Source organism: Triticum urartu, chromosome 1A (genome assembly GCF_056163025.1).
Source record: "Triticum urartu cultivar PI428250 chromosome 1A, HENAU_Tu73, whole genome shotgun sequence".
Classification (NCBI taxonomy): Eukaryota; Viridiplantae; Streptophyta; class Magnoliopsida; order Poales; family Poaceae; genus Triticum; species Triticum urartu.
The window spans coordinates 538,567,092-538,583,434 of NC_141873.1; the positions used below are offsets into that span (position 1 = coordinate 538,567,092).

Here is a 16,343-nt window from a genome sequence, read left to right on the forward strand (position 1 = left end):
TAATCGAGTTAGTTTTGTTAGGGCCTGATTCCTAGTATCCACTATGTTCTAAGATTGATGTTGCTATGACTTTTCCATGCTTAATGCTTGTCACCTTGGGCCCGGGTGCCATGATTTCAGATCTGAACCGTTTATGTTATCACCATTATATCCATGTTCTAGATCCGATCTTGCAAGTTATAGTCACCTACTACGTGTTATAATCCGGCAACCCTGGAGTGACAATAGTCGGGACCACTCCCGATGATGACCGTAGTTTGAGGAGTTCATGTATTCACTATGTGTTAATGCTTTGTTCCGGTTCTCTATTAAAATGAGGCCTTAATATCCCTTAGTTTCCAATAGGACCCCGCTGCCACGAGAGGGTAGGACAAAATATGTCATGCAAGTTCTTTCCATAAGCACGTATGACTATTTATGGAATATATGCCTACATTATATTGATGAACTGGAGCTAGTGTCGTATCGCCCTAGGTTATAACTGTCTAATGATGAATATCATCCAACAAGTCACCGATCCAATGCCTACGAATTTATCCTATATTGTTCTTGCTAAGTTACTACTGCTATCGTCGCTGTTACACTTGCTACAAAACTACTGCTATCACTGTTACCGTTACCGTTACTGTTGTCACTACTATGAAAACTATCATAATACTTTGCTATTGATTACTTGTTGCAGATAATTAATCTCCAGGTGTGGTTGAATTGACAACTCAACTGCTAATACTTACAAATATTCTTTGGGTCCCCCCTATGTCGAATCTATAAATTTGGGTTGAATACTCTACCCTCGAAAACTGTTGCGATCCCCTGTACTTGTGGGTTATCAATTACCATTGATACGAAAAGTGATCTTGCTTTTATTGCAATCAATAACAGCCCCTACAGTATTCAGGAAGGGTTTACCAAGGATAATCGACATGTTGTTGTCCTCGGGCATCTCAAGTATAACAAAGTCGGTCAAAATAGAAACATTAGCAACAACAATGGGCACATCCTCACAAATACCGATAGGTATGGCAGTTGATTTGTCAGCCATTTGCAAACATATTTCAGTAGGTGTGAGTTTATTCAAATCAAGTCTTTTATATAAAGAGAAAGGCATAACACTAACACCAGCTCCTAAATCACATAAAGCAGATTTCACATAATTTCTTTTGATGGAGCAAGGTATAGTTGGTATTCCCGAATATCCGAGTTTTTTAGGTACTCCATCTTTAAAAGTATAATTAGCAAGCATGGTGGAGATTTCAGCTTCCGGTATTTTTCTCTTATTGGTGATGATGTCTTTCATGTACTTGAAGGAAATATGCCCTAGAGGAAATAATAAAGTTATTATTTATTTCCTTATATCATGATAAATGTTTATTATTCATGCTAGAATTGTATTAACTAGGAACTTAGTACATGTGTGAATACATAGACAAACAAAGTGTCACTCGTATGCCTCTACTTGACTAGCTCATTCAATCAATGATGGTTATGTTTCCTAACCATAGACATGAGTTGTCATTTGATTAACGGGATCACATCATTAGAGAATGATGTGATTGACTTGATCCATTCCGTTAGCTTAGAATTTGATCATTTAGTATATTGCTATTGCTTTCTTCATGACTTATACATGTTCCTATGACTATGAGATTATGCAACTCCCGAGTACCGGAGGAACACTTTGTGTGCTACCAAACGTCACAACGTAATTGGGTGATTAAAGGTGCTCTACAGGTGTCTCTGAAGGTACTTGTTGGGTTGGCATAGATCGAGATTAGGATTTGTCACTCTGATTGTCGGAGAGGTATCTCTGGGCCCTCTTGGTAATGCACATCACTATAAGCCTTGCAAGCAATGCAACTAATGAGTTAGTTGCGGGATGATGTATTACGGAACGAGTAAAGAGACTTGTCGGTAACGAGATTGAACTAGGTATTGAGATACCGACGATCGAATCTCGGGCAAGTAACATACCGATGATAAAGGGAACAACGTATGTTGTTATGCGGTTTGACCGATAAAGATCTTCGTAGAATATGTGGGAGCCAATATGAGAATCCAGGTTCCGCTATCGGTTATTGACCGGAAACGTGTCTCGGTCATGTCTACATAGTTCTCGAACCCATAGAGTCTGCACGCTTAACGTTCGGTGATGATCAGTATTATGAGTTTATGTGTTTTGATGTACCGAAGGTAGTTTGGAGTCCCGAATGAGATCGGGGACATGACGAGGAGTCTCGAAATGGTCGAGACGTAAAGATCGATATATTGGACGACTATATTAGGACATCGGAAAGGTTTCGAGTGATTCGGGTATTTTTTGGAGTACCAGGGAGTTACGGGAATACGGGGGAAGAAGTATTGGGCCTCATGGGCCAAGTGGTGGAAGAGAGGAGGCAGGACAAGGCATGGCGTGTGGCCCCCCTAGCCCAAACCGAATTGGACTAGGGGGCCGGCCCCCCTTTCCTCCTTTCCTCCCTCTCCTTCCTTCTCCCTCCCTTCCTCTTGGTGGACTCCTACTAGGACTTGGAGTCCTAATAGGACTCCACACTTGGGCACGCCTCTAGGACCGGCCGGCCTCCCCTCCTCTCCTCCTTTATATACTGAGGCAAGGGGCACCCCATGGAGACACAAGTTGATTGTTCCAAGCCATGTGCGGTCCCCCCCTCCACCATAATCCACCTCGATCATATCGTAGCAGTGCTTAGGTGAAGCCCTGCGTTAGTAGCAACACCATCACCGTCATCACGACGTCGTGCTGACGGAACTCTCCTGTGAAGCTCTGCTAGATTGGAGTTCGTGGGACGTCATCGAGCTGAACCTGTGCTGAACTCGGAGGTGTCGTATGCTCGGTACTTGGATCGTGAAGACATACGACTACATCAATCGCGTTCTCATAACGCTTCCGCTTACGGTCTACGAGGGTACGTAGACGATACTCTCCCCTCTCGTTTCTATGCATCACCATGATCTTGCGTGCACGTAGGAATTTTTTTTGAAATTACTACGTTCCCCAACAGTACTTTGCATAAGAAGGCATTTTAAGGATATCAGTCAAGCGAGTACGTAAAAAGACTGGCCTTAGCATTTCAGCAAGGCATTCGAATTCTTCATCATCTTTAATTTTTAGTTGACTTTGGTGGAAAGGGCATAGGTTTTTGAACCCATGATTCTCTTTCTTTACCATGTTTTCTAGCAATAAAGTCTCTTTTATCATATCATGTATTCTTGGGTTGTGGGTTATCAAGATCAACTGCAGGTTCTATCTCAACATCATTGTCTGTCTTTTTATCCATGAAAGTTATTTGAGTCTTCTTTGATCTCTTATATGCATGATTGCTTATAGCCTCGTATTTCTTCTCCGATATTTGGGTTTTGTTTGGCCAACTTGATCTATTTATCTTGCAATGGGAAGAGGTGCTTTGTGATGGGTTCAATCTTACGGTGCCTGATCCTAGTGACACAAGGGGAACCGACACGTATGTATCATTGCCATTAAGGATAGCAAGATGGGGTCTATTTCTACATAAATAGATATTCTCTACATCATGTCATCGTTCTTATTGCATTACTCCGTTTCTCCATGAACTTAATACACTAGATGCATGCTGGATTGCGGTCGATGTGTGGAGTAATAGTAGTAGATCCAGGCAGGAGTCGGTCTACTAATTTTGGACGTGATGCCTATATAATGATCATTGCCTGGATATCGTCATGATTATTTGAAGTTCTATCAATTGCCCAACAGTAATTTGTTTACCCACCGTTCGCTATTTTTCTCGAGAGAAGCCACTAGTGAAATATACGGCCCCGGGTCTCTTCTTTAATATATTTGCCTTTGTGATCTATTTTCCTTTGCTTTTATTTTCAGATCTATTAAACCAAAAATACAAAAATACCTTGTTGCACTTTATTTTATTTGGCGTTCGATCTATCAAATTATTACAATTTTCTCACGTCCATTTGCCAATTTTTGGCGCCGTTGCCCGAAAGGGATTGACAACCCCTTTAACACGTCAGGTTGCGAGTATTTGTTATTTGTGTGCATGTGTTGTTTATGTAGTGTTGCTTGGTTCTCCTACTAGTTCGATAACCTTGGTCTTATCACTGAGGGAAATACCTACCGTCGTTGTGCTGCATCATCCCTTCCTCTTTGGGTAAATACCGACGTAGTCTAGCAGACATCACCACTCTGGTGCATAATGTTCTTTGTTCTTCCTACGAGGTCCAGTAGTAACTTGATCTTAAGTTTCATGATCATCATCAATAACTTCCTCTCTAGTTTCTGTAGGCATCACGGGAACAGATTTCTCTGATGTGCTACTTTCCAAATTGAGAGAAGGTACAATTACCTCATCAAGTTCTATTTTCCTCCCACTCACTTCTTTCGAGAGAAACTCCTTCTCTAGAAATGTTCCATTCTTGGCAACAAAGATCTTGCCTTCGGATCTGTGGTAGAAGGTGTACCCAATTGTTTCTTTAGGGTTTCCTATGAAGACACACTTCTCTGATTTGGGTTCAAGCTTATCAGGCTGAAGCATTTTGACATAAGTGTCACAACCCCAAACTTTAAGAAATAACAACTTAGGTTTCTTGCCAAACCATAGTTCATACACGGTGTCATCTCAACGGATTTAGATGGTGCCCTATTTAACGTGAATGCAGCTGTCTCTAATGCATAACCCGAAAACAATAGTGGTAAATCACTAAGAGACATCATAAAACGCACCATATCTTATAAAGTACGATTATGACATTCAGACACACGATTATGCTATGGTGTTCCAGGTGTTGTGAGTTGTGGAACTATTCCACATTGTTTTAAATGAAGGCCAAAACCATAACTCAAATATTCGCCTCCGCGGTTATATTGTAGAAACTTTATTTTCTTGTTAGGATGATTCTCCACTTTACTTTGAAATTCTTTGAACTTTTCAAATGTTTCGAACTTGTGTTTCATTAAGTAGATATACCCATATCTGCTCAAATCATCTATGAACGTCAGAAAATAATGATACCCGCCGCGTGCTTCAACACTCATTGGATCCCATACATCGGTATGTATTATTTCCAATAAGTCATTAGCTTGCTCCATTCTTCCAGAGAACGGAGTTTCAGTCATCTTGCCCATGATGCATGGTTCGCAAGTATCAAATGCTTCATAATCAAGTGATTCCAAAAGTCCATCCGCATGGAGTTTCTTCGTGCGCTTTACACCAATATGATATAAACGGCAATGCCACAAGTATGTTTCACTATCATTATCAAATTTGCATCTTTTGGCATCAATATTGTGAATATGTGTATCACTATGATCGAGATTCAATAAACCATTCACATTGGGTGTATGACCATAGAAGGTTTTATTCATGTAAACAGAACAACAATTATTCTCTGACTTAAATGAATAATCGTATTGCAATAAACATGATCAAATCATATTCATGCTCAACGCAAACACCAAATAACATTTATTTAGGTTTAATACTAATCCCGAAGGTAGAGGGAGTGTGCGATGGTGATCGTATCAACCTTGGGATCACTTCCAACACACGTCGTCACCTCGCCCTTAACTAGTCTTTGTTTATTCTGCAACTCCTGTTTCGAGTTACTAATCTTAGCAACTGAACCAATATCAAATACCCAGGGGCTACTACGAATACTAGTAAGGTACACATCAATAACAAGTATATCAAATATACCTTTGTTCACTTTGCCATCCTTCTTATCCGCCAAGTATTTGAGGCAGTTCCGCTTCTAGTGAGCATTCCCTTTGTAGTAGAAGCACTCAGTTTCAGGCTTAGGTTCAGCTTTGGGCTTCTTCACGGGAGTGGCAAATTGCTTGCCATTCTTCTCAAAGTTCCCTTTCCTTCCATTGCCCTTTTTCTTGAAACTAGTGATCTTGTTAACCATCAACACTTGTTGCTCTTTCTTGATTTCTACCTTCACCGATTTCAGCACCGTGAAGAGCTCGGGAATCGTCTTCGTCATCCCTTATTATAGTTCATCACAAAGTTCTAGTAGCTTGGTGATAGTGACTAGAGAACTCTGTCAATCACTATCTTATCTGGAAGATTAACTCCCACTTGATTGAAGCGATTGTAGTACCCAGACATTCTAAGCACGTGCTCATTGGCTGAGCTATTCTCCTCCATCTTGTAGGTAAAGTACTTATCATAGGTCTCATACCTCTCGACACAAGCATGAGTCTGAAATACCAATTTCAGCTCTTGGAACATCTCATATGCTCCGTGGCGTTCAAAATGTTTTTGAAGTCCCGGTTCTAAGCCGTAAAGCATGGCGCATTAAACTATCAAGTAGTCATCATATTGAGCTTGTCAAACATTCATAACGTCTGCATCTGCTCCTGCAATAGGTCTGTCACCTAGCGGTGCATCAAGGACATATTTCTTTTGTGTAGCAATGAAGATAATCCTTAGATCACGGACCCAGTCGCATCATTGGTACCTATCATCTTTCAACTTAGTTTTCTCTAGGAACATATCAAAAAATAGGGGAGCTACATCATGAGCTATTGATCTACAACATAGATTTGCAAATACTATCAGGACTAAGTTCATAATAAATTAAGTTCAATTAATCAAATTACTAATGAACTCCCACTTAAATCAACATCCCCCAAGTTGTCTAAGTGTTACGAGATCCAAATCAACTAACCCATGTCCGATCGTCACGTGAGATGGGGTAGTCATCAATGGTGAACATCTCTATGTTGAGCATATCTACTATATGAGTCATGTTCGGCCTTTCGGTCTCCAGTGTTTCGAGACCATGTCTATACATGCTAGGCTCGTCAAGTTTAACCCAAGTATTCTACATGTGCAAAACTGTCTTACACCCGTTGTATGTGAACGTAGAGTCTATCACACCCGATCGTCACGTGGTGTCTCGAGACAACGAACTGTAGCAACAGTGCATACTCAGGAAGAACACTTTTATCTCGAAATTAAGTGAAGGGATCATCTTATAATGCTACCGACGTTCTAAGCAAAATAAGATGCATAAAAAATAAACATCACATGCAATCAAAATATGTGACATGATATGGCTATCATCATCTTGTGCTTTTGATCTCCATCTCCAAAGCAACGTCATGATCTCCATCGTCACCGGCTTGACACCTTGATCTCCATCATAGCGTCATGGTCGTATCGCCAACTATTGCTTCTACAACTATTGCTAACACATAGTAATAATTAAAGCAATTACATGGCGTTTGCATTTCATACAATAAAAGAGACAACCATAAGGCTCCTGCCGATTGCCGATAATTTACAAAACATGATCATCTCATACATCAACATATATCACATCATATCTTGACCATATCACATCACAACATGCCCTGCAAAAACAAGTTAGACGTCCTCTACTTTGTTGTTGCAAGTCTTACGGGGCTGCTATGGGCTTCTAGCAAGAACCGTTCTTACCTATGCATAAAACCACAACGGTGTTTCATCAAGTTTACTGTTTTAACCTTCTTCAAGGACCGGCCATAATAAAATTCGATTCAACTAAAGTTGGAGAAACAGACACCCGCCAGCCACCTTTATGCAAAACTAATTGCATGTCAGTCGGTGGAACCGGTCTCATACGTAATTCCCTTTGTCCATCGGTATGTTACTTGCCCGAGATTTGATCATCGGTATCTTCATACCTAGTTCAATATCGTTACTGGAAAGTCTCTTTACTCGTTCCGTAATACATCACCATGTCACTAAGTTCTTAGTCATTTGTTTGCAAGCTTATGATGTGTATTACCGAGATGGCCCAGAGATACCTCTCCATTACTCGGAGTGACAAATCCTAATCTCGATCTATGCCAACTCAACAAACACCTTCGGAGACACCTATAGAGTATCTTTATGATCACCCAGTTACGTTGTGACGTTTGATAGCACACAAGGTATTCCTACGGTATCCAGGAGTTGCATAATCTCATAGTCGAAGGAATGTGTATTTGGCATGAAGAAAGCAATAGCAATAAATTGAATGATCATTATGCTAAGCTAACGGATGTGTCTTGTCCATCACATCGTTCTCCTAATGTTGTGATCCCGTTATCAAATGACAACACATGTCTATGGTTAGGAAATCTTAACCATCTTTGCTCAACGAGCTAGTCTAGTAGAGGCTCACTAGGGACACGGTATTTGTTTATGTATCCACACATGTATTTAAGTTTTCGATCAATACAATTCTATCATGAATAATAAAACTTTATCATGATTTAGGAAATATAATAATAACCATTTTATTATTGCCTCTAGGGCATATTTTCATCAGTTCCTCATTAATTATCCAGGATTATATCGGTTGTACAAGTTCCCATCGGTGTGATCGTCTTGTGCGCATGATGGTTTCTCAATTTTCTTTCCCCCTTTTCTTCTATATCTTTGTTTAGCATAATACAACATGGCCAAACTACCAGTACAAAACATAGGATAATACATCGTCAAATGAACATAGTAACATATATGAAACTCAGCTTTTTTGTTTGCACGAGAAAAGGAAGAACGATTCCGTTTCTTACTTGCACGCCTTCAAGTACCGCTCCCTAATTTATTTGGCCTACTGGTCAAGTATGTTAATGGTCAGAACATAATCAGTAAAACTGTATGTCGGAGGGGGTAGCTGGAAAGCGCAAGGAGTGGAATTTGAAGATCTTGAGCCCCCCCATACGTGTAGAGGGGGAATAGAAGAGTTTAGCCCTCCTATGAGTCACTTGGGTAAAAGGGATAGAAATATTATGGTCTGGAAAAGAGATTTGAGAGTCTCTGTGTGAGTACGTGTTGAAGAGTAAGGAGTGAAATTGCGTTCATCTTTCCTTCTGCTAGGGTAAAACCCAAGGAAGTTGCAAGGAGCACTAAGGACGTGTTTGGTTGCTCACATATAGACCAACCATGTCCGCGCATGATGAAATTGGGTTGTTTGGTTGCCTGCTTTCACTATTGGGTCTGCATCGCATAGACTTTAAAGCACCTCCCAGCTAGGCCCGCTAGGAACTCCCGAATCGACATTTTCCAAGGAGTCAGGCTCGAGGGATGCATGTGAGCGGGTCCAGTGATGAAGCCTCATCTTGTCAGATATGTGGGTGTAAGTGAAGTTGCAGATGGTTTGTTTGTTTAACTCCTAATCTCGTCCACCTATTAGTCCCTTCTAACCTATACAACGATGCTTTGATTCGGGGTAAGGTCTACACAAAAAGAAGCACTTCGATGTTGTGGTTCCATTCAGACAATCGGTTCGTAGTTTCATCCATTGTGAATGTTCAATTCCGTGTCAATGTTTGGATCTACTTTGTATAAATTATGTCAACTTTGTTGTGCACAATCGACCGTTTGAAAGTTCCTTTGCCCAGTAGCTTCATCTTGCAGTTCCACACAACTTTCGTGTTGCACGTTTTCTGTTTCATCGATCGCAGACAAGTAGATCTACATTTTCCTCGTAATTGTACATATGTGGTCTGGTTTAAGACACTCATTAATCGTTTCTCTAGGCCTCTCTTCCGCATCCTGTTACACTGACGCCACCGTCGGCGTCATTCCTCTCGGTCTCCTCTCCCGTATCTTGCTGCACTGGCGTCATAGTCGATGCCGTACATCTCGGCCTCCTCTCCCGTGTCCTACTGCGCTTGCGCACACTATATTTCTTCTCCTCTGTTCTCTGCCTCAGTGCCCTCCTCTACCTCACGCTAGCAACTAGTTCGTCGTTTTGCTGAGGGGATCGCTCGCCCGCGACTCCGTACTCATCATGTCGGACGCAGCGCCGCTGCCCCTATGCATTCTCTCATGCGCCCTACTACATTGGCACCACTGTCGACATTGTTTCTCTCGGCATCCTCTCACACGCCATGTTGCACTGTCACCACTGTCGAAATAGTTCCTCCCAACCTCCTCACCCTCGTCCTGCTGCACTGGCGTCATCGCCGGCATTGTTCCTCTCGGCCTCCTTGCCCGCGTCGTACTACACAAGCGCCACCGCCGGCGCTGTTCCTCCCGACCTCCTGCTCCATCCTACTACACTGGAGTCATCTCCGACGTTGTTCCTTCTCTCCCTTGTCCTACCACACTGATACTACCACATGGTGCACGCACTATCATTTCTCCTCCTTTGCCCTCTGACTCAGTGTCCTCCTATTTGTCCCTCTGCACAGACTTACTTTGTGGCAATGACGCTAGGAACTAGTTCGCGGCACCGCCGATGGATTGCTCCCTTGATGCAAGAAGCCTAGATGTGGGCAACTAAACAACATGCAAATGTTGTTTGTTTGCCTGTTTTTCCTCGGCCAAGCTCAACTAAAACACAGATGTAATACATGCAAAATCCGTGCAAGCAAGCAAACACTCCCTAAGCAATGGGGGGATGAGAGTGATTGCACCCACATATTGGACCAAACCATAGACAAAAGTCGTTTCGCTCCTGAGACATATTGTTTGAACAAAAGTTTGCTTTCCAACTGGAGAGGAAACATCTAACCAAATAGGAGAGGCCAAAAAAAAAGAAAGATAAACGACAACTAGCTACTTTGAAGGAAATGCATTTTGACTCACCCCGCTATCTGCTTTCACTCCCTCCATTCCAAAATATAGTGCGTCCGTACTTTTCGAGGTCCAACTTTAACCATAAATTTAACCAATGAGACCGACTGCGGCGGGAGTAAAAATTATTTAATTAAAAACTTTTTTAAATACGAATTCACTGATATAATTTGTACTCCCGTCGTAGTCGGTCTTGTTGATTAAATTTATGGTCAAAGTTGAAGCATGAGAATATAGAAATCGCTATATTTTGGAATGGAATGAGTATGTTTCAAAAAGCAAAGGACCAATGATGGACGGAATGGATTGCAAGAAACAAACCCAAATGTTTCGAGCTGCCGCCCGCGCTCCGCGCATGAAATTTTAGAGCCACATCAGCGATCCCGCCAATCCACCGGCCCAAGCTACCGGCCACGTCACGGATCCGCGGCATCTCTCCCCCGGATCGCCATCTTAACCGTCCACTCCATCTGCATCCAACGGCAGGCAGAGGCCTCCTCCAGCCTCTCGTCCCCGTTAAAACGCCCCTCGCCCCTCCCCGCAAATCACATCACCAGCAGCCACCACCGTCCCTCCGATTCCACATCCGCTCGCAGCTCGAGATCGTCAGCCATGTCCGGGCGCGGCAAGGGAGGCAAGGGGCTCGGCAAGGGCGGCGCCAAGCGCCACCGGAAGGTGCTGCGCGACAACATCCAGGGCATCACCAAGCCGGCGATCCGGCGGCTGGCGCGGAGGGGCGGCGTGAAGCGCATCTCGGGGCTCATCTACGAGGAGACCCGCGGCGTGCTCAAGATCTTCCTCGAGAACGTCATCCGCGACGCCGTCACCTACACCGAGCACGCCCGCCGCAAGACCGTCACCGCCATGGACGTCGTCTACGCGCTCAAGCGCCAGGGCCGCACCCTCTACGGATTCGGCGGCTAGGCCGCCACCAGATCAGTAGCTAGACTGTCGTTGTTTGGTAGTACCAGCAGTGCTCGTGGTCCTCTTGTGTAATGGCAGCATCTCGCTGCTGTTAACCCTTGTTGTCTGGATGTACTACTAGGATGGAATGGAAATTGTAGCAGTTTGCCCTTGAATTCGTTACCTATTCTTTCGGCCTGTTGATGTTTGTTCGTGCGCGGGTCAGATATTGCCAGTGCGTTCTTCAGTTGTCTTGCTCTGTAAATTTCGGCCCCCAAATCCGTTTGTGCTGGCTTCGGTGTTTGGATCCTATTTTGTGCTGCCTCCAGTGTGTGGTGGATTCAAACCAAATCCTATTTTGCGTTGCTTCAGTGTTTGGTGGATTCAAACCAAATCCTATTTGTGTTGGCTTCAGTGTTTGGTGTATTCAGGCTGAGTAAGCGCTCTTCTGCTGCTCCACCGTGATGTTAAACTTGTAGTGCTGGAATGTTTTTGAACTATCTGTGACGTCAAACTTGTGGAATGTGTGCCTCTGTGGGTCTGGTCTCTGGTGGAGAGCTGTTTGCTGCTTGCTGCTTTACTGAACAAGTGCATTTGGAGAACTGTGTGAAAACACGATCATTTGTTTCGTTGTTACTTGTACGTTATCAAGTTATTAGTATTGCTTGTGAAGAAGACCTAATTTCTATAGTGATTGGTGAAGGGTTGTTCATCCTACCCCGTAATTACTGTCGACTTCACTGGCGAGTGGTGAATTTTGTTTAAGTTTGTTTTCCTGATCGATACAGCAGAGGGCAATTTTTAGCAGCGGGCATGACAGTTTTTTTTTTGGGCCAGAACAGGCAAATTTTGTGCAAATATAACATACTAAAAATTCGCAGCAATTTCAGAATACCAAAGGCGCTGAGCATTTACAGAAGCCTCGAACACATCTTTCAAATATTTTGTGTTTTACATGGCAACTGGCAAGTGTCACTATACATCATGTTCCACACACACAAACATTCTGAATTCAGGCACATGCTGCATTTGGAATGGTTAAGCAAACTTGAAGTACAATATGAAGAGGATGGCGAAGACGAGGGTCGCAATGATGCCGCCGACGATCCACTTGTTCCTGTCCATCCTCTTGGACATGGAAGCCAGGATCTTCTTGCTTTTGCCGATGTAGTCGTCCACACCATGCAACTGTGTGAGCAAGAGCAGCAGGATTTCATCACGCGTCAGGTAACAGAAGAGGTAATATATAGCTGAATGATGAGAAACGTCCTCTCAAGTCATAACTAGGAGGGTTAATCATACACGAGCTGTTTTTTTTTTCCTTGACAAATCCAGGCAAACTTACACCAAACTGATTCCATAGAAAAGCAAAATATACATGATGCAGAAAAGCTAAAGTTCCACTAGCTCCGGGTAATTTTGCCTCGCAAATCAGAAGGTCAAATATTTGTTTCATTTTGTAAATGGGAGACACCCATGGTATATGCTTCTTCACCGGAATAGCAAAGTGATCAAGTGGACAAATCTCTTTCTTGGTACTGGAAACTGCATATTGCCAGTGGGAGAAATGGATTTTATTTTGATGATTTGGCATCATTAAAGTTATTTTGCAACTCATGTCCAAAGAAGCAGGATGCTTGTGCTGTATCCAGATGTGACTATCTAGCACAAGACCATGGTCTAACTCCCGTACAAAAGTCTTGATAACTACTCCCTCCGTCCCATAATATAGGACGTTTTTTGACACTAGTAGTGTCAAAAAACGTCTTACATTATGGGACGGAGGGAGTATATTCTTACAACTGTCATGCCTAATACATACCCATTTTGGCAGCTATGGTACCTTTCACTCTTTCAGTATGAATACTTCATAAAAGGACTGACCAGTTTCCAATAAGCATATATGGTGCAAATGCATCAACATCAAAACAGAACTAACCGATGGGATTTGCTGTCTATGTGGTTTGCTAGCTAAGGTTGTTGCTGCTGATCAATATTTAAGGCCAGAAATGATCAATCCATAAATAATTGGACGAGAGAAGGTAAGAAGAACAAATTAGCTCCAACGACGGCTCACGGTCCTAAATAAATCAACTTGAGAGAACAAAGTACATACTGTTGTGTGAGCATGCAGCAGTGACTGTCGTTGATTATGAAGGTCCTGAAGAATTGACACGCCAATTTCTTCTGTCTCAAATACTGTTCTTTGGCTTTCTCTAATTCTGTCTGAAGACTGGTTTAACCTTTCTGATGTCATCATCAATCTTCCTCTCTGATCAGATGATGCCTGAGCCATGATACAATAATTGCAGAAGTACATCAGAAAGGAAATGGTGCCCTGATAGAAAAATTGCAAACAGGACAAATAAAAGGTGATAAAACACAGAAATACCAACACAGTTGTAGAAGTATCCAGTAATAAATGAACACGATAGTCTAGATTTCCTCTTAATATGTCCACTTAAGTAAGAATGAACAAAATTCCGATCTAATGAACAGATGGAAGATCATATATAGGTTTACTTGAAAATTTATGCAGTGAAGCTTTCTTGCAACGAAAATAACACATATTCAAGAGCAACACTATCAATTAATAATTGAAGTGATAAATGTGATGAAAGGGATGTGCTTCTGTTATTTTGCTCAAACTTTGCATGATAACACATAACGCATCCAAGACTGCTCAACTGGGGACATGAGGTTCGAAAAAGTACAACTGCAATCACTTACTGACAACAGAGTCCAAATGTGGTTCTGAGTTCAACCACAGCCTGGCTCCGTATTATCATAGTTATAAACTGATTACAGAAGGCATGTATCTAGACTTAACTACACTGGTAAATTCAAATTATAAACCTAACTGAAGTTCAACAAACATTGTTTGACATTATCGACTAAAACCATCACAATCCATAATAGTAGCAGTGCTCACTTCATGGATATCCATGCAGAACATTTGAAAAAAAAGGTATGGAACACTTCTTTAGACACCACAATACCGCACACTGTTTTACATATCACGTTTCAGAGGTCAGCGTTGCACTGTAACCCATCCATCTCACAATTGAAAGTCTTACAGCGTCAACCATGCTGATCCCAAAACCCACAATGTTTACGCCTTTGCTTTAAAATTCTGCTTTCCCAAGGAAAATTTCATCCCAGCTTCCCCGCACAGTCGGGTAAATCAAGTTAACCAACTAACCACACAGCATCATTCAATATCATAGCAGAACTAAAACTACCAGAAACACAGGAACTAACATTATCATTAACGCAAAACTACACCATCAAATGGGTCAACAACATCATCAAGTTTTCAAGTGAATGCCAAAAATGTGGAATGCACATGCTGACATCAACAGTATGTGCACAACTCAAATCCAACACAGGCACTTAAAAACAATGCAGGTGCAGAAGGGATTAAGAGGAACACAAAACCACATGGCATCGCAATATCAAGCAAACAGGTTTCACACAGACACGCTATTTTCTGATGGAGCACACGGACACACCACAGCACCAAAATCTGTGCGAAGTCCATGGTGGTCACATCTCACATATGAGCACTTAGAATGCCAGATAGCATGCCGGAGGTGCAATATACATAAGCTTTGGCGTAAGGCGGAAACACGAGTGCTGGAGAGCTCACCGCGAGTGTGTCGGACATGCCGGACTCGAGGAGCTCCTCCCGGGTGGCCTGCTGGGCATTAGGCGCGGAGAGCCTCTTGATCTCGCCCTTGACGCTGTTGAGATCAGACTTGTACTCCCTCAGTTTAGCCAGCAGCCCGGCCTTGACGCTCGGCTGCATGCTCCGCGCCTCCAAATCCATCCTCCTGATCTACGGGAAGCCAGCCAAGCAGAAATTGGAGGCACGGTTAGATAACCACAGTACAAATCATAAATCCATCCTCCTCATCTACGGGAAGCCAGCCAAACAGAAATCGGGCGCACAGCACAGCTACAACTGACAGCTGAGCACGGAAGGAAGGCTAACGAAACGGAAATTGCACAGAGCTCAGCCGGTTTTTACCAGCGATTCAGACTCCTGCACGTCGGCCTGGATCTCGGACAGCTTCTGCTTCTTCTTCTCTGGTGGTAAAGGGAACAAGAGAAGAGGATCGTCAGACCAAGGCATGGGAGCAACCGGGAACCTGGGGTTCTGGGCGAGAGAGAGGCGCGCGTACGTACCGCCGTCGAGGGCGGAGGCGGCGGCGCACTTGCGGGAGAGGGCGGCGGAGATCTCGCAGTACTGCCCCGCGTAGCCCTCGAAGACGTCGCTCATGGTCGCTCCCTCCCCGGTGAATCCGCCGGCGGTCGCGGCAGCCGGACCGGATCGAGGCCCGCGGAGCCTCCGGCGGAGCCGAGGCAGTCGATGGGTGGGTGGGTGGTCGGAGCGAGTTCGTTGGGGAGGGGGGGACGGCGGTCGAGTTGAGGCGGGTGGGGTGCCGTGTTGGGAACCAAACCAACCGGTGCGGGGCACGGGGGACGGGACGGAACGCTGACGAGTGATGGATGATGTGTCCCTTGAGGCTGCTGGGTGGGCCCGCCAAATTTGAGAGTATTCTTCTCTTCCAGAAGTCTTGAGCGTTTGCACTAAGAATCGAATGATCGTTCTTATCTTCCCCTCTCCCTACCATAAAAAACGGATTGCGCGCACACCACCACATCACCGTCACAAAAAGTATTATACGAGAAAAGGTCTCACGTGTTAACATGTGAGATCCATCCTAATAAATGACACGTACTATTTATACATCACAAAGCATCTATCCCATCTCTCATTTGAAATCAGGAGGGGAAAGAAAAGTTAAATGCTTTATGATTTGTGAATGCCATGTGTCATCCATCAGGGTGGATCTCACCTGCTAGCCTGTGATTTGT

The 16,343-nt window shown here is 43.5% G+C and overlaps 2 protein-coding genes across 2 annotated transcripts; one reads left to right on the top strand and one right to left on the bottom strand.

Moving 5' to 3' along the window:
* Nucleotides 1-11,092: 11,092 nt before the first annotated feature.
* LOC125537869 (histone H4) lies at nucleotides 11,093-11,638 on the top strand. Its single transcript, XM_048701194.2, has one exon. It carries the CDS (start codon nucleotides 11,172-11,174, stop codon nucleotides 11,481-11,483), a length of 312 nt encoding a protein of 103 aa, XP_048557151.1. The 5' UTR covers nucleotides 11,093-11,171; the 3' UTR covers nucleotides 11,484-11,638.
* A 734-nt stretch (nucleotides 11,639-12,372) lies between these two features.
* Nucleotides 12,373-15,958, bottom strand: LOC125527038 (vesicle transport v-SNARE 13). Its single transcript, XM_048691618.2, has 5 exons — nucleotides 15,651-15,958; nucleotides 15,493-15,551; nucleotides 15,112-15,300; nucleotides 13,579-13,749; nucleotides 12,373-12,650 (listed from the first exon to the last, which is right to left on the bottom strand). The coding sequence occupies exons 1-5, from the start codon at nucleotides 15,742-15,744 to the stop codon at nucleotides 12,501-12,503; spliced, it is 663 nt and encodes a 220-aa protein (XP_048547575.1). The 5' UTR covers nucleotides 15,745-15,958; the 3' UTR covers nucleotides 12,373-12,500.
* Nucleotides 15,959-16,343: the final 385 nt, after the last annotated feature.